The sequence below is a fragment of the Oryctolagus cuniculus genome, chromosome 12 (genome assembly GCF_964237555.1).
Source record: "Oryctolagus cuniculus chromosome 12, mOryCun1.1, whole genome shotgun sequence".
Lineage (NCBI taxonomy): Eukaryota > Metazoa > Chordata > Mammalia > Lagomorpha > Leporidae > Oryctolagus > Oryctolagus cuniculus.
Genome location: NC_091443.1, coordinates 78,907,979 through 78,934,021, shown reverse-complemented (window position 1 = coordinate 78,934,021; position 26,043 = coordinate 78,907,979). Strand labels below are relative to the sequence as shown.

Genomic DNA, 26,043 nt, shown 5'->3' with positions numbered 1-26,043 from the left:
TGTATACATTATATTTTAATTGTTATAAAAGACCATCAACTGTTTAAAACAAAAAATATAAACATTGTACTTAAGGTTCATAGCACATGTAAATATGAAATATGCAAAAAAAAAACCAGAACAATAGATTGGAGGGAGGAACTGGGAGCATACCATCAAAAAGTTTGAACATTACAAATGAGGTGATATATTATTTTTTTAAGTGGGGGCTTTCTTTTCTTTCTTTTTTTATTTTTTTAAACGATTTATTTTATTTACTTGAAAGACAGAGTTACAGAAAGAGGTAAAGCCAGAAAGAGAGGTTTTCCATCCGCTGGTTCACTCCCAGATGGTTGCAGAGCTGCACCGATCTGAAGCCAGGAGCCAGGAGCTTCTTCCGGGTCTCCCACATGGTGCAGGGGCCCAAGGACTTGGGCCATCTTCTACTGCTTTCCCACGCCATAGTAGAGAGCTGGATCAGAAATGGAGCAACCAGGACTAGAACTGGCACCCATATGGAATGCAAGTGTAGCAGGCTGGGGCTTTAATCCACTGTGCCAGAGCATCGGCCCTGATTTATTATTTGTAAGCAGACTCTGATTAGCCAAGATGTATTAAGGTCAACCACTAAAAAAATTAAAAAGAAGTATAAATAAACCATAGGAGATATAAAATAGAATAACAAGAACTATTTGTTTAAATCAGAGAGCAAGCAGAAAAAAGAGGAAAAGGGAAATTAAACAAATAGCCAAACAACTAGCAAGATGGTAAATTTAAATACAATAATTTTTGTAATTTCATTTAATGTAAATTGTATAAACACACTAAACAAAAGATAAATATACTGTTATATATTTTGTTAACATCAAGGCCCACTGGGAATGTAAAGTGGTATAGCCAATATGAAAAAACGTTTAGAAGTTCCTCACAAAGTTAAAAATAGAGTTACCACATGATCCAGTTCTTCTGCCCCAAGCTATGTACCCAAGACAAGTAAAAACATATGTTCATAGAGAAAGTTGTACATGAATACTCATTGCAATGCTACTCATAACAGCAAGAAAGTGAAAACAACCCAGTGCCTATCACCTGATTAACACAGTATGTCCATACGATAGAAGGTTACTTGGCCATAAAAAGGAATGACATAGACGTGCTGAAACATACTACAACATGAGTGACACCTCAGAACATGCTAAGTGAAAGAGCACAGGCACAGTATGCTATTTATTGCATATTTCATTTATTTGAACTATCCAGAATAGGCAAATGCATAAGCCAAGAGAAGGTTTAGTGGCTTCCAGAGGGGTTGGAGGGAAGGGAAAACTGGGATCGACTGCTAGCAGATATGGCTTTTCTCTTTGGAGTGATGGACATGACCTGGGATTAATAGTTTTGATGACTGCACAATTCTATGAATAATCTAAAAACCACTAAATTATACATTTTAAAACATTTAAAATGGTGAGTTTTATATTAAATGAATTTTTATCAATTTCAATAAAAAGATCTCACTACATTCTGTGTACAGGTAATTTACTTTAAATGAAAGACATAAAAATATAAAGTAAATGGTAGAAAATCATATCCCATATAAAAACTAATAAAATGAAAGCTGGAGTGTGATTATTAGTATCAGAAAAGTGTGCTTCAGAACAAGAATATTTCCTGAGATAAAGAGGACAAGTATATAATGATAAAGGGATTGATTCACCAAGAACACTCAAAAAATCCTAAATATACATGTACCTAACAAAAAGTTTTCAGAATACAGGAAGAAAAAGTGATAGAATTTAGAAAGACACAGATCAATAAAATTACAGTTGGAGATATCAACACTTATCTCTTTGTAATTAACAAGGCAATTAGAATAAAACTCAATAAGAAATTAGAATGCCTGGCTTATATCAAAATTTTTGTTAATTGACATTCAGAAAATACTCCAAATACACAGTTGAATACTCATTCTTTTCAAGAAAAAAAATGTAAATTCACCAAGACAATTAATATTCTGTGCCATAAAATAAAAATAACATATTTAAAAACACCAAAATAATTCAAATTATCTTTTCAGGTCATAGAAAAATTAAAGTACAAACCAATATTTCTGGAAAAATTTGTAAATTTAAAATTTTTCCTCAGTGAGTCATATAATCAATGTGTCAAAAAAGAAAATAAAAGAAACCCAGAAATATTCAAAATTAAATGAAAGTGAGATACAGATAAAGCTGTACATAGTGGGAAATTTTTAGCATTAATGTTTATATTAGAAAAGTAAATAAATGATTTCGGGTTTTCTTTCTTTTTTAAAGGATTTATTTATTAACTTGAAAGTCAGAGTTGCCAAGTGAGAGAGACAGAGAGAGAGGGAGAGAGAACTTCCATTCGCTGGTTCACTCCCCAGATGGCCACAACAGCCAGGGCTAGGCCAGGCTGAAGCCAGGACCCAGGAGCTTCATCAGTGTCTCCCACATGGGTGCAGGGGTCCAAGCACTTGGGCCATCTTCCACTGCCTTCCCAGGCCATTAGCAAGGATCTGGATCAGAAGTGAAGCAGCCGGACCAAGACCTGGCACCCATATGGGATGCTAGTGTCACAAGTGGCTACATAACCCACTACAACACCATGCTCACCCCTCAGGTTTTCTTAAGACAGTTTAAAATTTATATGTAGGGGTCAGCACTGTGGCGAAGTAGGTAAAGCCACCACCTGCAGTTCCGGCATTCCATATGGGTGTCATTTCAACTCCCGGCTGCTCCACTTCCGGCCGGCGCCGCGGCTCACTAGGCTAATCCTCCGCCTTGTGGCACCAGCACACGAGGTTCTAGTCCGGTCGGGGCGCCGTTTTCTTTCCCGGGCCAGCTCTCTGCTGTGGCCAAGGAGTGCAGTGGAGGATGGTCCAAGTGCTTGGGTCCTGCACCCCATGGGAGACCAGGAGAAGCACCTGGCTCCTGCCATCGGATCAGCGCGGTGCGCTGGCTGCAGCGCGCCGGTTGCGGTGGCCATTGGAGGGTGAACGGCAAAGGAAGACCTTTCTCTCTGTCTCTCTCTCTCTCACTGTCCACTCTGCCTGTCAAAAAAAATTAAAAATATATATATATGTATATATGTTTATCATATGACACAGCCATCCAACTTCTGGGTATTTACCCACGAAAAATGAAAATGTATAGTCATACAAAAACCTGCACTTGAATACTTAGATCAAATCTATTCAAAATCACCAAAAACTGGTAACAAACCAATTGTACTATTCATCGCAGCTAACTAGCTGAAAAATGGCAAAGGTCTTTCAATTGGTGAAGGGATAAACAGATTAGTTCCTGTAATGATACATGACTCAATAATAAAAAAGAACAAATGATTAATACAGCACCATGAATGAACTAAAATGCACAGTGCAAAATAAATAAATAAATAAATAAAGCCTACCCGAACTGCTATGTACTGTATGATTCCACTTATATGACAATTTTTAAAAAGCTAAAACTAGAGAGACAGAAAACATACTGATGAATGTGGACATCCAGGTACACAGAGGACTGACTGCAAAGCAGCACAAGCAGATGTGGGGGGAATGAGGGAACTGTTCTATATCTTAACTGTGGTGGTGGTAGTGGTGGTGGTGGTAGTGGTTAAATAAATAGGTGTTTGTCAAAACTCTTAGAACTGACCGGCGCTGCGGCTCACTAGGCTAATCCTCTGCCTTGCGGCGCCAGCACACCAGGTTCTAGTCCCGGTCGGGGTGCCGGATTCTGTCCTGGTTGCCCCTCTTCCAGGCCAGCCCTCTGCTGTGGCCAGGGAGTGCAGTGGAGGATGGCCCAAGTCCTTGGGCCCTGCACCCCATGGGAGACCAGGAGAAGTACCTGGCTTCTGCCATCGGATCAGCGCAGTGCGCCGGCTGCAGCGGCCATTGGAGGGTGAACCAACAGCAAAAGGAAGACCTTTCTCTCTGTCTCTCTCTCTCACTGCCCACTCTGGCTGTAAAAAAAAAAAAAAAAAAAAAAAAAAAAAAAAACCTCTTAGAACTTTGAGGTAAAAATACTGTAAGAAAATTATATTTCAATGAGCCTGAATTTAAGGAAAACTAATAAAGGAAGTAACATGGAATAAAAAACTAATTCCAAGAAAGTTTGGAAAGAAGGAAAAAAACAAAAAAAATTTAAAAGATGAAAAGCTTAAATTATATGAGTAATTACATAAGTGCAAACGGATTCATCATTCCAATGAAAAGGCAAAGGCTTTCAGACTGGATCCCTTCTGGAGGGCCCACATTCCTTATTGGAGTGCCTGATTGGAGCTTTGGCTCCTCTTAAGTCCTGACTCCTCTGCTTCTGATACAGCTTCCTACAAATGCTCACCACGGGGCACAGCAGATGATGGCTCAGGTACTTGGTTCCCTATCACCTCTGTCAGAGACCTGAACTGAGTTTTGAACTGGGTTTGGCCTGGTCCAACCCTGGTTGTGTGGGCATTTAGGGGAGTTGTCCAGCAGATAGCCTATCTCTCTGTTTCTTTCTAAAAAAGGAAAACTAGCTTTTTCTCTCTTTCTTTCATTTGTTCTTTCTTTCTCTCTCTCTCTTTCTCTCTTTCTTTCTTTGAAATAAAATAAGATTTAAATAAAAAGTCATAAAAGCATATTAAGGCTTACTGTGCCCTTCTTTAAAAAAAGTTCATGGAAAAATGCATATTATGAAAAAATTATACACAAACTTCAAAATTTTTTGCACCAAAATAAATTTAGCCTTTAATTCCATTTTCCATAAAAATTCCTTTAAAATGTCTGTTTTATGTGAAAGACAGAGAGAAAGATAAACAGAGATCTCCCGTCCACTGATTCACTCTCCAAATGCCTTCATCTACCAGGGCTGTGCCAGACCAAAACCAGGAGCCAGGAACTCAATCTGAGTCTCCCAGTTACTTGAGCCATCACCTTCTGCCTCTTAGTGCACATTAGTAGGACACTGGAACCAAAAGTGAAGCTAGGACTGGAACCCAGGCACTCTGATACGGGATGCTGGCATTCCAAGTGGCATCTTAACCATTAAGCCAAATGTCTGCCTTCACAAACTTTTTGAGGCATCTGCATATTATCATACAAATGGTAACCTAAAGTATGTATGTGTGATTATTTATGTCACAAAAAGCAAAGTTCGAGAGAAGTATGAGAGATAAAAGATAGCATTTCACAAAGGTAAAAGGATCAATTCAATAGGAAGCTACAAACTTAAATTTCTATATCCAAAATAATATAGTTTCAAATTATATTAGGAAATATCAGTAGAAATAAAGTGAGAAGTAAAATACAATCATTGTTCCTCTTATTTGCCTGCTAACACACTATCTATAGTGTGTTAGACTCAAGAGAACAAGTAGATAACAAAAATCAAAAATTATATAGGATATTTGAACAAAATTATTAACCAATTTTTCCCTACTTAATACATATACAGAACACTATACCTAACCACTACAGTACAGTTCTTTACAAGTATACAAAACTTGTTTATCAAAACAGACTATATGCCAAGCATAAAACAAGACTAAACAAACTTCAAAAACCTGAAATCATCTAAGATGTATTCTCAGATCACAGGAGAATCATAGTAGAAATCAACTGATAGATGACTAGCAAAATCTGAAAATGGGAATGAAGCAAAGCTTTTCTAAGTAACATTGTTGTCAGGAAATCACAACAGAAATTAGATAACAAAAATGCAATGCAACAAAATGTATAGGATGTGGCTAAAGCACTATGTACTGGTTACTGACTTATTGGCTCTCCGTTCCAAATTCTTCTTGGTTCCTGCTCCATGAAAATAAGTTTTGGCCCTTTAAATATTTTTCCTTGCCAACTGGAAATTTGTCATTAGAGGGTACTGGAAATACTAGGCAGGAGGAAAAGGTTTTCGCTTCCTGGTTTCAGCGCGCTTGCTGGGCAAGCTCTCCAGGAAGCATGATGTTTCCCAGCACCAGGTTCCAGCAATGCCTGGTGGCCAGCAGCACCCAGCAGCCAGTAGCTTTCCCTGGCACCAACCCCAGGCAGTTCTGCAACCATGTGCCTCCAGTGAGGCATCTCTTCATGAATACCATTGCTGGCAGCCCAGAGGGTAGATTTCCAGGACATTTCACCAGAATGTCTCCAATAGCAACGTCTCTGCCAACCCCTGAGCCAGAGTAGGGCCCTCTACATGGTCTGGTTCTAGGCATGGGCAGTCTCTCTCCTGGGTACTTCTGCTCTAGAGGGAGTGGCTATTTCCTGTATCTACAAATCCTATATTCTTTAGAATTCTCTTTCCTTCTTGCTACATCATCCCTCATTACTCTGACACGCTGCTATAGGTAACAATTCTTTATATTGAAAAATGTAAGGATTAAATTACTGTGCGGGTTCTCTCTCCTAATTAGATGTATTGACTCACAGTGCTTTATGCACATATACCTGTATTAGAAAAAAACTAAAAATCAATTTTTAAGTTATCATCCCAAAAAGTTAGAAAAAAAACAGAGAAAAGAAGGAAATGAATAAAAATTGGGGAGGAAAGGCAACGTATGGAATACAAAGCTGACACAAAATAAATAACAGCAATGTCAAAAGCCTATTCTTTCAGAAGATCAGGAAATTTGATTCACTCCTAGCAAGACTGATTAAATGTAAAATATAAATTACTAATATTAGAATGAAAGAGAGATATTACTACAGAACCTACAGAGAAAGAATACAATATTATAAATAGTTTTAAATAAATAAATTTGATATCCTGCATAAAATGGATGACTTTCTTTAAAATAAGTGTCTCAATTGATACAAGAAAATCAAGGTTTCAATAGTTGTTAAATATTTTCATGTTATGATTTAAAATTTTCCCTCAAAGAAAATTTCAAACCTAGATGTCTTTACTGGTGAATTCTCTGAAATATTAAAGAAAATACGGCTGGCAATGTGGTGTACAGGTTAAGCTGCTGCCTGTGATGCCATAATCCCATATAGGCACCAATTTGAGCCCCAGCTACTTCACTTCTAATCCAGCTCCCTGTTAATGTGTCTGGGAAAGCAGTGGAAGATGATCCAAGTGCTTGGGCCAGTGCCAAACATGTAGAGGAAGTTCCAGGCTCCTGGCTTTGGCCTGGTCCAGCCCCAGCTGTGGGGCCATTTGGGGAGCAGAAGTTGTTTTTTTTTTTTTTTTTAAGATTTATTTATTTATTCAAAAGACAGAGTCACCAAGAGACAGAAAGAGAGAGAAAGAGAGAGGTCTTCCATCTGCTGGCTCAGTTCCCAAATGGCCACAATGGCCGGAGCTGAGCCTGGAGTTTCTTCGAGGTCTCCCACATGGTTGCAGGGGACCAAGGACTTGGGCCATCTTCTACTGCTTTTCCAGGCCATAGCAGAGGGCTGGATCCGAAGTGGAGCAACCGGGACTCTAACTGGTGCCCATATCGGATGCTGGCACTACAGGCAATGGCTTTACCTGCTACACCACAGCGCCGGCCCCAGAAGATCTTTTTGTCTCTCCCTGTAGCTCTGTAATTCTGCCTTTCAAATAAATAAAATAAAATCCTGAAAAAAACAGTACCAATCCTACACAAACTCTTTTAAGGAATAAGACAGGACACTTCCTTCTAATTATTGTATGAGACCAGCACAACCCTGGTACAAAAATAAGACAAGGATATTACAAGAAGAGAAATTTGCAGGCCAATACTTCTTATAAATGTAGGCATAAAATACAATGAAGTATTAGGTACTCAAATCTAGAAACTAATTAAAAGGACAACATAGTAATAAATTGGGTTATTCCAGGAATTTTTAAAGGTTGAATTAAATTCAGAAAGTTGGGGCAGGGATTGTGGTGTAGCATATTAAAGTCACTGCTTGGGATGCCCACTTGCATATCAAAGTGCCAGTTTGAATACCAGTTATTCCACTTAGAATCCAGCTTCTGGCTAAAGCACCATGGGAGGCAGCAGGTGATGGAGCAACTGCTTGGGCCCATCATCCAGGATGGAGTTCCAGGCTTCTGGCTTGAGCCTTGTCCTCGAGGAATGAACCAGAAAATAGAAGATAACCTACTCCCACCTGCTCCCACACCGTCATTCTGCCTTTCAAGTACATAAAAAGTTAACATTTCACCTCACTAACATAATACAAGTGAATAACATATCACCTCAACAGATACCAAAATACTTCCAACTAAATTAATCATTAATTCATGATTTAAAAAAAAAACTGTTAGCAAAGTAGGAATAAAAGAGAACTCCTTTAAATAATAGCATTTGTATATGAGCTTTTACTGCTAATAAATTTCATGGTTAAACATCAAGTGCTTTCTCCCTGTGTTCATAAAACATTCAAGTACATTTGTTTGTTTGTTTGACAGGCAGAGTGGACAGTGAGAGAGACAGAGAGAAAGGTCTTCCTTTTGCTGTTGGTTCACCCTCCAATGGCCGCCGCGGCCGGCGCGTTGCGCTGATCTGAAGGCAAGAGCCATGTGCTTCTCCTGGTCTCCCATGCGGGTGCAGGGCCCAAGCACTTGGGCCATCCTCCACTGCACTCCCGGGCTACAGCAGAGAGCTGGCCTGGAAGAGGGACAACCGGGAAAGAATCCGGCGCCCCGACCGGGACTAGAACCCGGTGTGCTGGCGCCGCTAGGCGGAGGATTAGCCTAGTGAGCCACAGCGCCGGCCACATTTGTTTTTATTATTTCTATTAGGCCATCTTCAAAATGTTCATGAAAAAAATTTTAAAGAAACTATGCATGGATTTCAATTTTTATTTACCAAAGTAAACTCAAACTAACTTGTTAGAGTATGTTTGAACAGGATATAGTTTGAGGTACTAAGAAGGATAAGAACCTTCTAACAGACCACCATAAAACCTGCTGAAATTGAAGCAAGAACAAACATCAGCATCAATGTAGCATAATTAGGGGTGAGTGTTGTGGCACAGAGGGTTAAGCCAACAGTTGGGATGCTGGCACCCTATAATGAGAGTACCAATTTCAGACTCAGCTACTCTGCTTCTGATCCAACTTCCTGCTAATTTATCTGTGAAGGCAGCAGAGGATGGCTCAAGTGCTTGGGTCCCTGCCACCCACATGGGAGACCTGGATGGAGTTCCTGGATCCTTGCTTTGGACTGACTCAGTCCTTCCCGCTACTGCTTTCAGGTCTCCCATGTGGGTGGCAGAGGCCCAAGCACTTTGGCCATCTTCTGCTGCTTTCCCAGGCACATTAGCAGGGAGCCAGATTGGAAGTGGAGCAGCCAGGACTCGAATAGGGGCCCATGTGGCTACCCCACTGTACTGGCCCTCAATAAAATATATTTTAAATAGGTGTCGAAAATATTTTCTCCTAATTTGCCAAACTTTAACTTTTCTTTTTCTTACAACATGGCATTTGGCTAGGATTCTCAAAGCCAAACTTGAGTGGGAAAGCTTCTAATACTTACCATTTGTTATTATGCTTATATAAGGACCTGACTTTCATGAAAATAAGGAAGTTTATTTTTACTTCTGGTTTCCTTTCTATTTGAAAATAGGTATCAAAATGTATCTTTAGCATCTGTTAAGATACTTACATCATTTTCTTTTAATTTGAACATACTGACTTCTATGGATATAGCCTGAGGCTTGAACCAGCCTTGGATACTTGGGCTATAAATCTCGGTTATGATATATTTTTAAAAAATATTTCTGTATTTATTAATTTTGCTAACATGATTTCTGATCTTTGTTTATAAATGAGTAAATGTTTTTATTTTATAGTTTTAATATTCAGGCCATGTCAGTAGAAATGTAAATGAATTAGAAAGCTTTATATATTTTTTAAAGATTTTATTTATTTATTTGACAGGCAGAGTTACAGACAGTGAGAGAGAGAGAGAGACAGAGAGAAAGGTTTTCCTTCCATTGATTCACCCCCCAAATGGCCAAAATGGCCGGAGCTGCGCCGATCCAAAACCAGGGGCCAGGTGCTTCTTCCTGGTCTCCCATGCGGGTGCAGGGGCCCAAGCACTTGGGCCATAGCAGAGAGCTGGACTGGAAGAGGAGCAGCCGGGATTAGAACCGGTGCCCATATAGGATGCCGGCGCCGCAGGCAGAGGATTAACCTAGAGCACCACGGCACAGGCCCAGAAAGTTATATTATCCCATACTTTGGATTGATTGATTGATTAATAGTATATGGATCATTTGTTATTTACTTGTAGAGTCACTTGTGTTTGGTGACTGCTATGGTCTGTTTGTGTCCCCCCACCATTCATACTTTGAAACCTAATCCCCAATATAACAGCATTAAGCAGCAGGGCCCTTGGGGAGGTGATTAAGTAATATGAATGGAGCTCTCATTAATGTGATCAGCACCCTTACAGAAGAGGCCCAAGGCAGCTTGTTCATCCCTTCCACCCTGAGGATGCAGCTAACAGGTGCCAACTATGAATCAGAGAGTCCTCACTAGACACAGAATATGCTGGAAATTTGATCTTGGAGTTCCTAGGCTCCAGATCGGTGAGCAATAAAATTTGTGTTGTTCATAAATTTCCCAGTCTAAGGTATTTTGTTAGAGCTGCTCAGCTGGACTAAGGTAGTGACCTTTTCTATGAGGACTTTAATGACATTTTCAGTCAGTGTGTTTCGTTTCTATCTTTTTATAAGGTTGATATTTCTTCTTTGATCACTTGCAGGGATTTATATTCTTTAGAAATATTAATTATTCAAATCTCAATTTTAAAAAATTATCTTAAATTTAGCATGCACTTTGAACTATCTGGAATCTACTCCCACATTTATAATTATATTTCCTTCTCATTTCTTTCAATTATAAATTTTCTTTTTTCCTTTATTATACTTATTTATTCTTATTTGACAGGCAGAAAGAAAGTCAGGGATAGAGAATAAGACAGATCTTTCATCTGCTGGTTCGTTCCCCACATGCTTGGAATAGCCTGGACTTGGCCAGTTCAAAACCAGGAGCCCAGAACTCCATTCAGGAAGCTAAGTACTAGAGCCATCACCTGCTGCCTCATAGCATATGTGTCAGTAGGAAATGGAAATCAGGAGCAGAACTAGGTACCCCAACAAGGGATGCAGGTATTCCTAGAAGCATCTTTATCACTGCACCAAACCCCTCCCCTCCTTTCTCATTCTATTGTTTTTTAAGATTTTATTTGAGAGGTAGAGTTAGAGACAGCAATATACGCTGCAACAACTGGAGCTGGGCCAATCTGAAGCCAGGAGCCAGGAGATTCTTCCAGGTCTCCTACGTGGGTTCAGGGGCCCAAGCACTTGGGTCATCTTCCACTTCTTTCTCAGGTCATAGCAGAGAGCTGGATTAGAAGAGAAGCCAGGACAGGAACCAGTGCCCACATAGGATGCTGGTAGTGCAGGTGGAGGCCTAGCCCACTACACCACAGCGCTGGCTGGCCCCACCTTCTCATTTCTAACACTCATAATATTATCTATCTATCTATCTATCTATCTATCTATCTATCTATCTATTTTTACTTTAGACTTTCCAGACTTAATGACATTGTTTTTGTTCTCTTCAAGGAATCAGCTTTTAAAATTGATCCCCTTCTCCTATTTCATTCATCCTCCTTTTTCTTCAGTAATTTCCTTCCTTCCACTTTCCTTATATATTTTTTTGATTCTCCCACTTGCTGCTTGATCTATACAGGATTTCTTTCTTTTTTTTTTTAAGATTTATTTTATTTGAAAGTCAGAGTTACACAGAGAGAAGAGAGAGAGAGGTCTTCCGTCCGATGGTTCACTCCCCAGATGGCCGTAACAGCCGTTGCTGCGCCGATCCAAAGCCAGGAGCCAGGAGTTTCTTCCGGGTCTCCCACATGGGTGCAGGGGCCCAAGGACTTGGGCCATCTTTTACTGCTTTCCCAGGCCATAGCAGAAAACTGGACTGGAAGAGGAGCAGCTGGGACTAGAACTGGCGCCCATATGGGATGCTGGCGCTTCAGGCCAGGGCATTAACCCACTACGTCACATCGCCGGCCCCCAATTTATTTCTACTCTGTATTTTCTTGTTTTCTAATACATATGTTCCCAGTTACACATTTTCTCTGAGTACATGTAGATTTTTATATTTGTATCATGTTATTCTTGCTGTAATGGTTAAATATACTGCCTCTGAATTCCACTATCTATGTTCAAATCCCAACTCTGTGCCCTTGGGCAGGTTATTTAACAAGCTTTGTGTTTCAGTTCCTCATCTGTGAAATGAGATGATAATGAAATCAGCCTTTTAAGATTATTGTGAAAATAAAAAGACAATTCAAGTAGATCCCTTAGCACATGGCTGGTTGTATAGTAATGTTCAATCATTTTTAGGTGTTGCCATTTCTAAACAATTGGTAACTTCATTTCAAATTTCTTTTTACCCTACTGAAAGGAGTGGTTCTTATTTACAAGTATTTAAAAATTTTATCTATTTGCTTTTTAATCCCAAATTTTATTGTAGTGTGATCAAAGAATGTGACCGGAAGGATTTCTTATCTAGAAATTTATTAACATTTTCTTTGTGTTTTAGCAGCTGGTTAATGTTTTATGTGTGTTTGAAGAAATTGTGCACTCACTCTTTATTGCGTACAAAGTCCTTTATTCAATCAAGCTTCTTTATTGTTTTATTCAAATCTTCTATTCCCTTCTTTTTTTCTGCTTAATTTGTCAATTTCTGAGATAGCTGTTAAAGTATTCCCAAAATAGCTCTTTAGTCTTCATTCCTATTTTTCCTTCTATCAGTTATTACTTTATATTATAAATATGACTTTGGTATTGTCAGATTTTTTAGAAGTTCATTATTAGTAGAGTTATGGATTGCATTTTTCATCACTATGAATATTCTTCATCTTGTCAAGTCCTTTTCACATTAAATTATTTTTTGTCTAACATTAATGCTACCACATTTATTATCTTTTCACCAGTACTTACCTGATGTATCTCTTTACATTCATTTTCAACCTTTTAGATGCATTTCTTCCAAATAACTTGTAGCTAGATATGTTGTTTTACCAGGTCTGAGATTTTCTTTATTGAACACATTTTACCCATTTGTCATGTATTATAGTTATTGATGGATTGATTTCTTTTCCCCAAGCTATCTTGCTGTACGTGTGCATGTAGGTGTGGTATACATTAAGAACTTCCCTCTTCTCTAGCCACCATTCCTTATCCTTGGTGTATTTATTTTGCAATCATCTTGAACAAGGGTTGGCCTGCTCCCTCCTTTTGTAAATAAAGTTTTATTGGAACATAGTCATGCCCATTCATTTATGTTTTACCTATGGCTGCTTTCATACTTCAAAAGCAGAGCTGAATAGGTGTGGAAAAGACTGCATGGACGCCCAGACTGAAAGTATTTACCATATTGCCTTTTACTGAAAAGGTTTGCCAACATCTAAGCTAGATTTTAATTTTGTTATTAATTTTAAATATGCGCCATAGTTGAACAACCACAAGTTAAACTAGTTTCCTAACTCTCCTCTGATTCTTGAATCCTATATTTTCATTTTCTTTGGATTATTTACATTGTTAAAGTTTACCAGTAGTTAGCATTTCAAAAAGAATTCTATTAGTGAAGCACAAATACTGAGGTTTGTACCTCAAAAATCATGTTAATGTCAAAGATCATTGCTTCATCTTCATAGGTAGAACAACATCCTGAATCTCACTGAGGATAACTTTTATATTCATAATACCTACAAGTATACATTTTACTTATAATCATTACATTTTTCTTAATTATAACATTTATAAAATAAATGTATACTTACCCTTTGTTAACTCTGCTTTATTATATATCATTTCTTCAGTTTACTGAGCTTGGTGCCTCCATAAACTTGTGTTACTCTTATATTTGATTATTCTTGAAGCCCTGTTAGCTCTCTGCTTGGGCCTCACATGTGCTGACAGGTGACGACAGAGGAAGGCAGGGCATACTGCTGGGCAGAATGGATTTTCAGAGGAGCCTCCCTGTCCTCCCTGGAGTCCATCGTTACCATCTGGGACCTGGGGGCTCACTACTTAATGTGTGCACACTGGAAGCAGGAAAAGGGCTGGCGACCAGCAGTCCAGCCACTCCAAACACAACATCTCAGTAATCACTCTAGGCCTTATCCTAGCAGCCTCTCTCCACTGAGCATGCTATCCACGGGTCTGGAGCCTCCCTGACATTCCCACTAACTCCTCAGAGTCTGCAGTCTGGTTTCCTCTGGTGTGGTTGCTCTTGTGTGTTTCCAGGTCTGATACCATCTCCTAAAAATTCCTGATACGTTGATGGTACTTTCTGTCCCTAGTTCTGTTACTAATCAGCCCTTACACATGTACATTTCTCTATTCCTCAGTTTCTTTTCTTCATTTCAAGATTTGGTAGAGGTACATTTCTTTCTTTTTTAAAAAGTGTATTTTATTTTTAACTTAATTTAAAATTTTTATTTATTTGTAGGTCAGAGAGACAAACAGAAAGAGAGGGGGAAAGATGTGCAGAGGTCTTCTATTTCCTAAATGCCCTACAACAGCCAAGGCTGGGCTAGGCTAGGAGTCTGGAACTCAATCCAAGTCACCCATGTGGGTGGTAATATCCCAAGTACTTAAGCCATCTCCTGCTGTCTCCCAAAGGGCACATTAACAGGAAGATTGAATTGGAAGTAGAGCCAGGACTAGAACCCTGGCAGTCTGATATGGGATTCAGTAGTCTCAAAGACGTTTCAGGGGCCAGCACTGTGGCATAGCAGGTTGAACCGCCTCTTGCTGTACCAGCATCCCACACATGGGTGCTGGTTCAAGTCCTGCTTGCTCCACTTCCAATCCAGCTTCCTGTTAACGTACCTGGGAAAGCAGTGAAAGATGGTCCAAGTATGGGGGCCCCTGTAACCATGTGGAAGGCCCAGAAGAAGCTCCTGGTTTCTGGATTCAGCCTGTCCCAGCCCTGGCCCTTGCAGCTATTTGGGAAGTGAACCAGTGGATAGAAGATACCTCTCTGTCTCCCCACTCCCTCTCTTTGTAACTCTGCCTTTCAAATAAATAAATCTTTAAAGAGAAACATTTTAACCACTGAGCCAAATGCCTGCCCCATGGTATTTTCTGCAGTCTGACATCTTGATTTAATTTTCATGCTCAGAATTTTCCAATTACCTCTTTCAAAACACCATTAAATATAATTTATGGGTGGTAGCCTATGATCTTGCCATTTTTATTTCAAAACATTTAAATAGATATTCAGAATCTTTGATAGAGAAAGCGAATTGAAGACCCACTCCAACAATACCTCTGAGGGGATTTGAAATAATAAAAATGACTATCATCAACTATGGTGGAAAGGGGCATATAGTCTTGAGTCACTTGGCTTTCAAAATAGGTTGTTGGGTAGTCTATTCAATTTTGTTTAAAGTGTTCATAGGGGCAGCAGATGTGGCTTGTAGAAGAGCTGTGAATTTTAACCACTTTTTCCATGTAATAATACTGGGCAGGAGTCATGACATCTGTGACATTTTCAGTAAGAAAAATTTGGCTTCCAAGTGCCTCCTGCTTTGGAATTCCACCCCATCCTGCCATACATTGATGCCTGCCTGCTGAGTAGTCTGTTCAGAGCACAACCAGAGCTCACTTATAGCACTGGGGAAGGGAACTCTTTCTAGAGCAGCTAGAAACCATAGGCCCCGCCCCTCCCTTCCCTGCATTATCTGGGCTTTGAAGTCTCTGACAGGAGTACCTGGTCTCCTTTGGCTTTCCTTAGGGACCTCAGGAAGGCTCTGTATTTGAAATTGCTTGAGTACTCTTTGAGATTTCCCAGCTGATTATGAACACCCACCCTCTTTTCTCCTTTTCAGTGCTGGGTTGACTTTTGGAGAGGTTTGATGTCAGGCTCCTCTGTACACCTCTAGAACTCTTTGAGACAGCCTTGGTTGAATCACTCAATTTTCTTTGCTTGCTGTAGGCAAAACTTCTTTTTATTTGCCATCCAATGGAATCTATCTCATTATCTGCTGTGACAAAATTTCAAATTAACAGTATTTTTTGCTAGGTTGTCTGGTTTTCATTATTGATTTAATTTACTTGGAAGCCAGAAAGACAAACAGAGAGATCTTCCATCTCTTGGTTCCCTCCCCAAGATGCCTGCAACACCCCAGGTTGGGCCAGGCCAAAGCCAGGAGCGGGGAATTCAATCTGGGACCTCCATCACCACTGCCTCCCAGGGTGCACATTAGCAGGAAGCTGAATTGAGAGAGGAATCCAGACTTGAACCCAGTCACCCAACATGGATTTCAGGCACCCCAAGCAGCATCTTAACCCTTCACCACACGCTCGCGGTGTTTTAATGTTCTTCCATGCTCTGGTCAGTGCACCTTTCAGTGCCCATGATCTCTGCTGTATCGTATTTTAAAGTGGTGGTCCCTAATAACTGGGCTGCTATCACTTTTAAGATTTCCAGCACTCTGGTTATTGTTAGAGCCCTAACCCTCTACTTAGTCCTCTACCGTCAACCTCCACAGAAATAGAAAGGAAGGGAAAGCCATGTGCACATGGCTCTATGTACAGAGCATTGTGCTTGGTATTTTCACCAACATTTATCATTCAACCCTAAGTACCACTGTTTGAGAGAGGTATTATTATCCCCATGTTTTCCAAATAGAAAACTGAGTCTCAGAAAGGTGAAGAACTTGCCTTAGATCCTCAGCGTGGCAAGTTGTAGAACTGGGGCTTGGATCATGGACCCTTAGCTCTGAGGCCCAGGAACCTCCCTGAGACTGCACCTCAAGCCTGAGCTGCCCAAGAGTGCAAGTCTGAATTCAGATGAGAAACTAGAGGCATAAGGCAGAGTGCAGCCGACTCTTCTCCTTAAAAGGAACAGGGCTGGCGGAGTACCTTGAAAACTGGAAAATCGTAGCACCAGATGTCAAGCTGAACAGACAAAATTGGCTGCTTGCAAAATCTTTATAGACATGAAGACATGAATTTTAAATATGAATTAAATAAGTTCTCAGTCCTGTACTATTATTGTGGATAAGTTCTCAAGCCTTCTTCTTAGCCCACTCTGTTTTTTTCTGGCAAGCTGTGTTTTATTCCTTGGCCGGGACAAAAGGAGTTTTTTCTACCTCAATAACTCAATTCAACAAGCATATATTGTTTGGCTACTTTATGGTAGGGGCCACTTCATATGTTGGAGATATAGAGAAGAATAAAATCCTACTTCCCAACCTTATTTGTAGTATACAGAAGTAGGAGTCTAGGATAGGGAGGGTAGACAATTACTACACAATAGGATAGTGTCTACCACATAAGGTTGTACAAACTATTCCAGAATCACAGAAAAAAGGCAGCTATAGTAGATAGGGGGAAGGGCAGGGCATACATAAGGAAAGACTTACTTCTTCCAGTCTGCAATTTTTGATAGGTGAGTGAGCCAGACCGTCAGGTGATCAGGATCGTAACTGCATATATAAGACTCTTTGAGAGGAAGAAAGATCCACACAAAACTAAGTAAGAGAAGCCTGCTCCTAGGGTGCAAGAAGATAAATCAATCATTAGAACTGCTTTGGAACCTCGATGAGCTTCTTGTTCACCAGTTTTCTTCAAGTTTATATGATGTCACCTGTAAGTCTGTTCTTGGGTTTCTCCTGGTGGTTATTCTGGGTTTCCCCAATGTGTGGCCAATAATCTGTCCTCCTTCATTTGTGCTCCTTGATCTAGTGCTCCATCAGAAAAAATCTATTCAATTCCATGCTCCATCAGAAAAATCTAGTCAAGTACTGTCAATCCTAGGCACTACTGCCCCCACCACTCCTAAGCAACTGTCTTATCTTCCATATGCTTCTTAGCTTTCCTCAAATTTCTGTTTACTTGTTGCTTCTGCTGGTTGCTCTAGTATAACAGTTTATGAGGTCTGCTTTCTCTTGTGTGTCTTTTAGCTACTGTCTTTATTGCCAAATGAACATTTCTCTGTATCAAGTTCATAATATCCAAGAAATGAATCAATTTGTTAACTAATACTAACCTCTCTCTTGGGTAAAGCTCTTAATATTCAGCCACTGTCAAGGCAGGAGCCTGGTTGTCTCCGTGTCAGATGCCAAGCCCTGTTCCAGCCAGGTGGCCAGGGTCACAGGAGATGAGCAAGGAGGCTCACATTAGTAGGGCCAGCCTTAGTTATATCCATATCTCTGGATATGGCAGACAACCTGAGGCTTGTCTGTTTCAGGAGCATTATTCCACAGACACAACTGGAGGCACTATAAGTGGAAAAAACAAACAAAAGTCCATATTAACATCAAACACAATACTACCCTGCTGTAACTTCAAGCCATGCTAAGGGATAAAACAACGAAGAGAAGTAGAAAGTTTCTGCAAATAAACACATTTATGTTGAACAAAGCACACAGAAAATGCATCTATCATAAGAAAGAAGATAGGTTGGCCAATGACATTGGATATGGCCTCTCCTGAGGTTCACATGAGCAGATCTTCCTCTTCTAAAATACACTAGCAGTGACATAAAGAGTATGCTGAGGGTGCTGGCTATTTTTGTCAAACTGCCTTTATGTTGACACATACCAAGTTATTCAATTAAATACCAATCTAGAAGTCACCATGAAGATATTATACAGATGTGGTTAACATCTACAGTTAACTTCAAGCAAAGGTGATAATCCTGAATACTCTGGATGAGTCTCATCCAATCAGGCGAAAAGCCTTAAGAGCTAAACTGAGATTTTTCCTAGGCAACAAGAAATTCCACCTGTGGATTACATCATCTACTCCTACCAAGAGTTTCTGGCCTACTGGCTTGCCCTACAGATTTCAGACTTACCAGTCCCACATGCCAATTCATATAAGTACACACACACACAACATACATACATGCATAAGTGCTATACAAAAAGCTCATGGGAAAATGGAACCAAAGGATAACTTTACTTTGGTGCAAAAAAATCTTTGGATTCCATGCATAAGATTTCCATAATATGCATTTTCCATTACCTTTGTGAAGACCCCTCAAAAATCTCCTACAGGTTGTCCCCTGTAGAGCCCTGCCTTGTACAGCAAGTATAGAAGCACAAGCTCTTCAGACTAGCTCCAGGAAACTTGGAATTTGGCATCCCATTTAACCTATATCATCAGCCATTCATTCATGTCAGGCTGGTCCCCTGTGTGTCTCTCCGTATGCATGCTCATTTTCCTGCTTCTGTTCACACTGCTTTTCCCTCTGACTTGTCTCCATTCTTCTATCTTCCTAAGTTCCTTCCCTTTACTCACACTCTAGCTCTAGCCCATGAAGTCACCTTTCATTATTTTAGCTCCTGCTGCTCCAATCTTTGTCTAAAATTCCTCAGCAGTTATAAACTCTTTTTTTTTAGTCTTACATAGCTCACCTAACACTGTTTTGTATATAACATCCACCATTAGTAAGTATAAATTTCCAAGTGTAAATTTGGGTATAGAAAGAAATCTCACATTAATTTATTTAAATCAAATTAAATTCACTCCAGACTTAAGGGACCCCAGGCTTCGTCCTGCTTGAGTGGAAGGAAATCCAATCTCAGTTATTATTGGGCTTTCCGTTCTTCATGGGATCGCATTGCAATCTGGTAGACTTAACACTGAACCTGGAAAATGGGGGTAGATGGACTTTGATATTCTCACTGTACAAGGCCATGTAGTCCTTAGAAGCCAGGCCACTCCTCTGCTTATAGGCCAAGATGGGTAAGGGGGTCCAGCTCTCTATGGACACCATTTGAGGTATTATCTACCTGGGACCTCTATGAAGCAAAGCTGATCTCCCCACTGCTAGAATCTTTGTCTTTTCTCCAGTTTAGCAGTTTCACTTGCCCACAATCCCTTCTTCCTTCTTTCTCTTTCCTTTTCCCCCTAAATGTGCTTCCCTATTCAAAGCAAAATTTCTTCAAGAAGCAAGGAACTTGGAAGGTATAGCTGAACAGAACTCCAGAGATAACACTAGCACTGCATTCTAAGGGGTCCTGTTCCAAAGGCTTCATTTACAATGAGAATGATGCCCCCTGGAGTTGTCTAGGGGGAGCTCCAATCAGACAACTTTGCCTAGTAACATAAACTCTCTTGAAGTCTGACTGGAATGGGCGGGCAAGGAAAACATAAGTACAAAAGCCAAATTAATAGGTTAATAAATTACCCTGTCACATGTTAATTTTTTTTAGTTGCTTGTATTTTTATTTCACTTAAAATATGTATGGGTTGGTATGTCTGGTGTTCAAATTAGATTATGAACTTCTTTTTGTATTTTTAAAGATTCATTTATTGAAAATCAGAGTGAGAGAGAGAGAGAGAGAGAGGGAGTGACAGAGGGAGAGAGAAAGATCTTGTATCAGTTGGCTCACTCCCCACATGGTCAAAATGGCCTGGGCTGGGCCAGACAGAAGCTAGGAACCAGAAACTTCATCTGGGTCTCCCACATGGGTACAGGGGCTCAAGCACTTGTGCCACCCTTCGCTGCTTTCCCACGTACATTAGCAGGGAGCTGGATTGGAAGTGGGGTAGCCCAACTCCAACCAAAACCCATATGGGATGCCAGAACCCCAGAAGGCAGATTAATCTACTATACCACAGCACTAGCCACTGAAAGTTTTTAAAATGAAAACAATATAATATTTATCACTTAATTTTAAATCTTTCTGGGGTTCCAAAATAATAATTTGTACATAGCAGGTACTTAAATGAGCCTTGAAATGAATGGAGGAATGAGAGAGCTTGTGAATTATTGGTTAAACTGCACCAATTCAGATCACACTGGCGCCGACTTCCTCATTGTAAGATTGGCTGTGGTGTCTTTTCATTGTCACTTATAGGGTTAGGTAAATATGCTTTTCCTTTACCTGCTTCTGTTCACAGCTCCTGCTGACCTAAATTTCTGAGATATCCAATTTCTACTTGGGATCTTTATGGCACCAAGTAAAGGCAAAAACTTCCTTTAAAATAAGACAGAATGTATTAACTTGAATGTTCTTTAATTTAAGGGAATTATAGCTCACAATATATGTAGAAAGAATGGAAGATTTTTAAGGAAATCAAAGCAGGATCTGGCATTCATTGTCATAGGTTTCACTTGAACAGCCAAGTACATTATGTGAACTTTATCCCATTAATCCCTAGAGATAAGTAAAGCGACCTGGAAGAATGGCTTGTATAGATAGGGTCACACAGCCAGGTGGTGACAGTGTTGTTAACAGCCTGTTGCCTTGCCCAATAATTGAACAGTCAGGCTATTTTGCCTTAACAGACCATTGTTTTAATGACATAATGGAATATTTGTGCTCTAACAGAACTTCTACATTTTCACATCATACTTTCATTAGTACTCCTGGTATTGAGAACATTTAGCCAAATTTGCCAATATTCCCTTAGTTTGAAACATTCCCCACCTCCAACTTCTCTCTTCTGTAATCTTGCTACTTCTTTTACTTCCCCTCTCTTCACTTCTTCCATATCCCTCTCTCTAATGCTATTAAAAGTAAGATTGGGGGCCAGTGCTGTGGTGTAGTGGGTACAGCCACCGCCTGCAGTGCCAGCATCCCATATGGGCACCAGTTTGAGTTCCGGCTGCTCCACTACCAATCCAGCTCTTTGCTATAGCCCGGGAAAGCAGTAGAGGATGGCCCAAGTGCTTGGGATCCTGCATCTGTGTGGGAGACCTGGAAAAAGCTCCAGGCTCATGGTTTTGTATCAGTGCAGTTCCATCTGTTGTGGCCATCTGAGGAGTGAACCAGAGGATGGAAACCTCTCTCTTTTTCTGCCTCTGCCCTTCTGTAACTCTGCCTTTCAAATAAATAAATCAATCTTAAAAAAGTAAGATTGAAAACTCAATCATATTACAGCATCAGTACACCTAGGATTATGTGCATTTTGAAAGACAACAGCTTAATTCAAAGAAATTAGCCATCACTTTGTGATATCAAGTAGGAGTATTTCAGGGGGAATATTAGAAAAGCCTTCTTTTTTCTTAAATAATAACATATGAGTGATTACATATTCTACTTTCATCTCCTAGACGGAACAGTTTGCCAAGGAAGAAGGCAGAGGATGAGGGGAATACTTTGCTTTTAGGGGGGGAAGGGAGGAAAAGGTAGAACTTTATCTTTTCCATCTCAACAAACCACCATAACTTGTGGTAATGAAACGTATTTGTGCACCTTCAGCACTTAACCAGCATTTACAAATGTTGAAACTTATGAGTATTCTAGGTTTCATTTTCTTTTGACAGAACAATCACAATTAAAAGCAGAGGGACATTTTGCAAATGTCTCCTATATTTCATTAAGGATCTGATCACAGAGCTAACACGTAGGGCTATGCACTCTTCTCTCATGAAACACGGCCCGTTTGTGGCTTCTCATCATACTGTTCCCTTAACCTGAAGTCATCTTCCTTCAGGGCTCTGGCTGTTGAACTCCTATTCCTTCCACAAGACTCAGTTCAAATGTTAGTCAACAGGCCCCTCTCCAAACAACTTTTTCATCCTGGGCAAATATTTCCCTCCATATGTCTCTACAGCTCCAGTGGACACACTTACATTTTAGAACTTACAATCTCACATAATTCATATAAGGCAACCAAAAAGTTCATGGAAAATGTGTATTGTGAAAAAAAAAACAATGCTTGGACTTTTAACTTCTTTTGCAGTTAAATAAACATCTTTTAATTTCATTTTTCCATTTCTATGAGCCCGTTGAAGACAGTATAACATACTGGGTTAAGAAAATTAAGGTTAGGTAACTACCGAATTCAACAAATATCTACCAACCATGGAGGAAACAGGAATTGCTTTCTGGGACTATGAGGTAAAGAGAACACAGTTCCTATTTTTCAGGTGCTCACACCCTGTCTTGGAGATTCTCTATATGTATGCAAAACTTCTTCATTTATATGCTATTTCTTACTATAACCCTCTGAGGTAGGTCATTATTTTCATTTTTATAGAGATGGAAACAGAAGATTTTAATTTCCAGGACTTCTGATTCTGAGATGAGAGTGTTTCTTTCCCAACCACACTAGTGTTCCTTAAAATTTTCCACTGGGAAAATTAACTTATACTCCCTAGGGCTGAGAAATACAAGCTCCAAATCTGGCCAGTTATCTTAAAAATACATGCTTCCTATAATGATTTACACTACCTCCCAGTGAGTCAAACTGAAGCTCTGAGAAAACAAGCCACGTTGATTCTGGGTGATTCTGGGTCCTCAGCACAGTGTTTACTGAGAGACGTTTACACACAATTTGAGGAGCACATGGCTACCCTCTTGCCCTTACAGAGGGTCTCTGGGTAAGGCCTGAGGCTCTACCCAAAATTCTGGGTAACGTCATCCATTTTTTTTTCTTCAGTTTTCTCAGTGGCATAATTTTATTCACAGCCTTCTCTGAAGACAGTAATAAAACACATTTCACAAGTGGGCAGTGGGGGCTGACCTCCCCCTACCCCCAGGACAGGCAATAAGGTCTCTTCAGCCTGATACTATCTGCTACTCTCTCATTACTGGGTGACCCAGGAATTCTCATGTCTTCTTCAGGGGCACGTTAGGTCCTAAAGGCCCAAAGGCCTCCACACACACCCCTCTCATCAGCACCGTCGGTAGAGGGCGGCTTAGGGTTGCAGTTCTGCTGAGCCCTCTAGTGGTTGCTGGGGGAAACATGGTTTTTTTATGCTAAAAACTCAAAGAGTTGCACTCAGGAAGCCAGCCCATGTAATACCAGGTAGGGGACTGTAGAGTCTTGGTTGTCAGCTGCGTTTTTCTAAGGACCTAAGCAGATCTCAGTCGGCTTCCTTCCATGAGTTTCCCACTCCCTATCGGCCCTTCCTAGGATGTGGCAACATAGGGCCACCATTCTCTCTTGGCAAGTTAAGAAAGTAGAACCTAGGAAGTTGGTAACTTTTTACTTCCTCCATCTTCCCCATGGATATAGAGCTCATAGATAAACATTCAAGGGTTTTCAATATAACCCAAGTTGTAGCATGGTTTGCAGGTTCTGAAATTAAACTTTCAGGATCAAATCCTGGCTCCTTGCACTAACTTCAGAATATTATCTAGCCTCTGATCTTGTTTTATCTGTAAGATGGGGAATAATAATCTGTACATATAATTTTGGGGAGGAATTACCATGATAATGTATGGCAAGTGCTAGGTGGACACACTGAACATGTTCAATGAATGGCAGCTACCTCTATGCTTCTTCAAAGCTTCTGTACAGTGCACACCATGTCTGTCAGTTTGGTCCAGAAAAATCCTGTCTTTACAGAGGGCACCTAAGTGAAATGAATCCCCTTAATAACCTATAGTTTACTAAAGTGGTTAAGCTAATAGTGACCTCAGGTTATGGAAAAGGGGGTTCATTTGTGTGATGCAATCAGTGCAATGGGTATTTAGAGTACAAAAGAATCCCAGAGTCCTGGATCCTCACAGAGGAGCTGTGTGTGATACACAGGTGTCCCTCTCCCACCCCATCCTCACCATGTGCAAGTATTCAGGGTAAGTCTGGGCTTGAAGTCTGTGAACCAGGCCCGAGGGCACCGTGCACAAAAGCAAGAGGGTTTCAGGCCAAGGCAGGGAACTGAGCACTCAAAGGCCAAGCCACTCATGCCAATCAGATTCACCATCCACTGGGAATCTAAAGGGTGACAGGGCCTCACAGCCCAAAGTCCATGCACAACAGGAAAGTGGCCAGGAAATCTGACAGGTAGAAACCTGATAGAAACTCTTCAAGCTGAAGGGCTCCTAACACCCACAGGCCCAGAGAAAGGTCAGCGTGAGCCGAGCAGCTGTTGCATCTGGTGCCAGGGCCTTGGCTGTTGTCTTCTACACCCAGGCGGCTTAGGCCTCCCTGACCAGCCCTACCTAGAACAGCCAATCCTTGTGCTCTTAAAGGGGACTGGCTCGTTTGTGGCAGAGGGCAAAGCTGTTCAGTATGAATGGAAAAGGGGGAGTGGTGCAGAGCCTGTGTGTGTGTGTGTGTGTCGGCGGGGAGGGAGGGGGTTTAACTGGCTCCAAAGGACGGAGCTGCTGGCTGAAGCCTAAGCCTCCATGTTGTTGTGAGTATTGCACGCGTTTCTCTCAGAGCCAGGCAGGGGCCTTGGCTGCCAGGGACCCTGACAAGCCGCGACTTGAGCCTATGCCTTGGAGCCTGGGTTGAATTGGGAGCCGTATAAAGGAGGAGGGAGGGCATTCCTGGAAAGGGGGTGGGGTGGGGAGGTGCAGGGGAACCGCATGAGCAAAGGCACGAAGGAAGAATGCATCTGCTGCGCGCTGAGGATGGCATGGAGACTGGCCTGATTGGAGCCCGGAGTTCTTGCAGGGGGATGAAGGGAGCTATGATTGGATAGCTAAAGTGGGGCCAGATTTGGAGGGCTTTGAATGCCCGACCGAGGAGCACTCAACCCAGCTCCCGTCTTGCGACTTCCGTTCAAGACCGAATTACCTCGAGGGTGGTGGATTCCAACGGGTCCTCAGCGCTGGGGGCTTCTGCAAAGTCAGCTTAGCCTCTTACCTGCCTTCATTTGCGGAGGCAGGAAGTCATCCTCCTGGTCGAGGGGAGGGGGGCTCACGTTGATGAATTTCACTTGACCCGCTTCCAAGATACGTTCTCCCCCCCACCCCACCCCCCAAAAAAAATCCCATTTCCACGCCAAATATCATTAAATGTGGTTTCTCCACCTCCTCTTCCTCCTCCTCCTCGCGCAAGTTCTCTTTCTCTCGCCGGCACCTCCCCCACGCTATCCCGGCCTCCGCCACCAGCTGGGCCGGTCCCCTCTCTGCCCCCGGCGGCGCGCGCTTCTCGGCCGCGCCGGCCCGCGCCCGCCCTCCGCACCCGTGTGCCCCCCTCCCAGCCCCCCGCGTCCGTAACCCGCACACCCTCGTCCACGCCCCCCCACCCCCCCTCCCCGGGCGGAGCGGTAGGTGTTGTGCCGTCTGCGCCGGGCCGCAGTGCGGCTGCGCGCACTGGGCTGCCTCCGGGGCTGGCAGGGCAGCAGCGGCCGCGGCGGCGGCGGCGGCGGCGGCGGCGGCGGGGCCGGGAGCGAGCGGCGGCGGCGGCGGCGGCGGCGT

The 26,043-nt window shown here is 41.5% G+C and overlaps 1 protein-coding gene and 1 long non-coding RNA gene across 5 annotated transcripts in view; one reads left to right on the top strand and one right to left on the bottom strand.

The window, feature by feature from the left end:
* Positions 1-2: 2 nt before the first annotated feature.
* Positions 3-25,877, bottom strand: LOC138844690 (uncharacterized). 3 transcript variants are annotated; one of them, XR_011380915.1, is made up of 4 exons: positions 25,418-25,875; positions 17,979-18,210; positions 17,353-17,481; positions 3-606 (listed from the first exon to the last, which is right to left on the bottom strand). It is a non-coding gene; the product is annotated as an uncharacterized lncRNA (long non-coding RNA). The 3 variants fall into 3 exon arrangements; XR_011380916.1 differs by lacking the exon at positions 3-606 and adding an exon at positions 11,654-11,888 and having other exon boundaries at positions 25,418-25,877; XR_011380914.1 differs by lacking the exon at positions 3-606 and having other exon boundaries at positions 11,654-17,481; positions 25,418-25,872.
* RFX7 (regulatory factor X7) overlaps positions 24,897-26,043 on the top strand; it is a 148,899-nt gene continuing 147,752 nt past the window's right edge. For both annotated transcript variants that reach the window (XM_070054229.1, XM_070054228.1), the window contains exon 1: positions 24,897-25,031. In XM_070054229.1, coding sequence (XP_069910330.1) covers positions 24,908-25,031 — 124 coding nt within the window. In that variant the 5' untranslated portion in view covers positions 24,897-24,907. The remainder of the gene's footprint in view (positions 25,032-26,043) is intronic.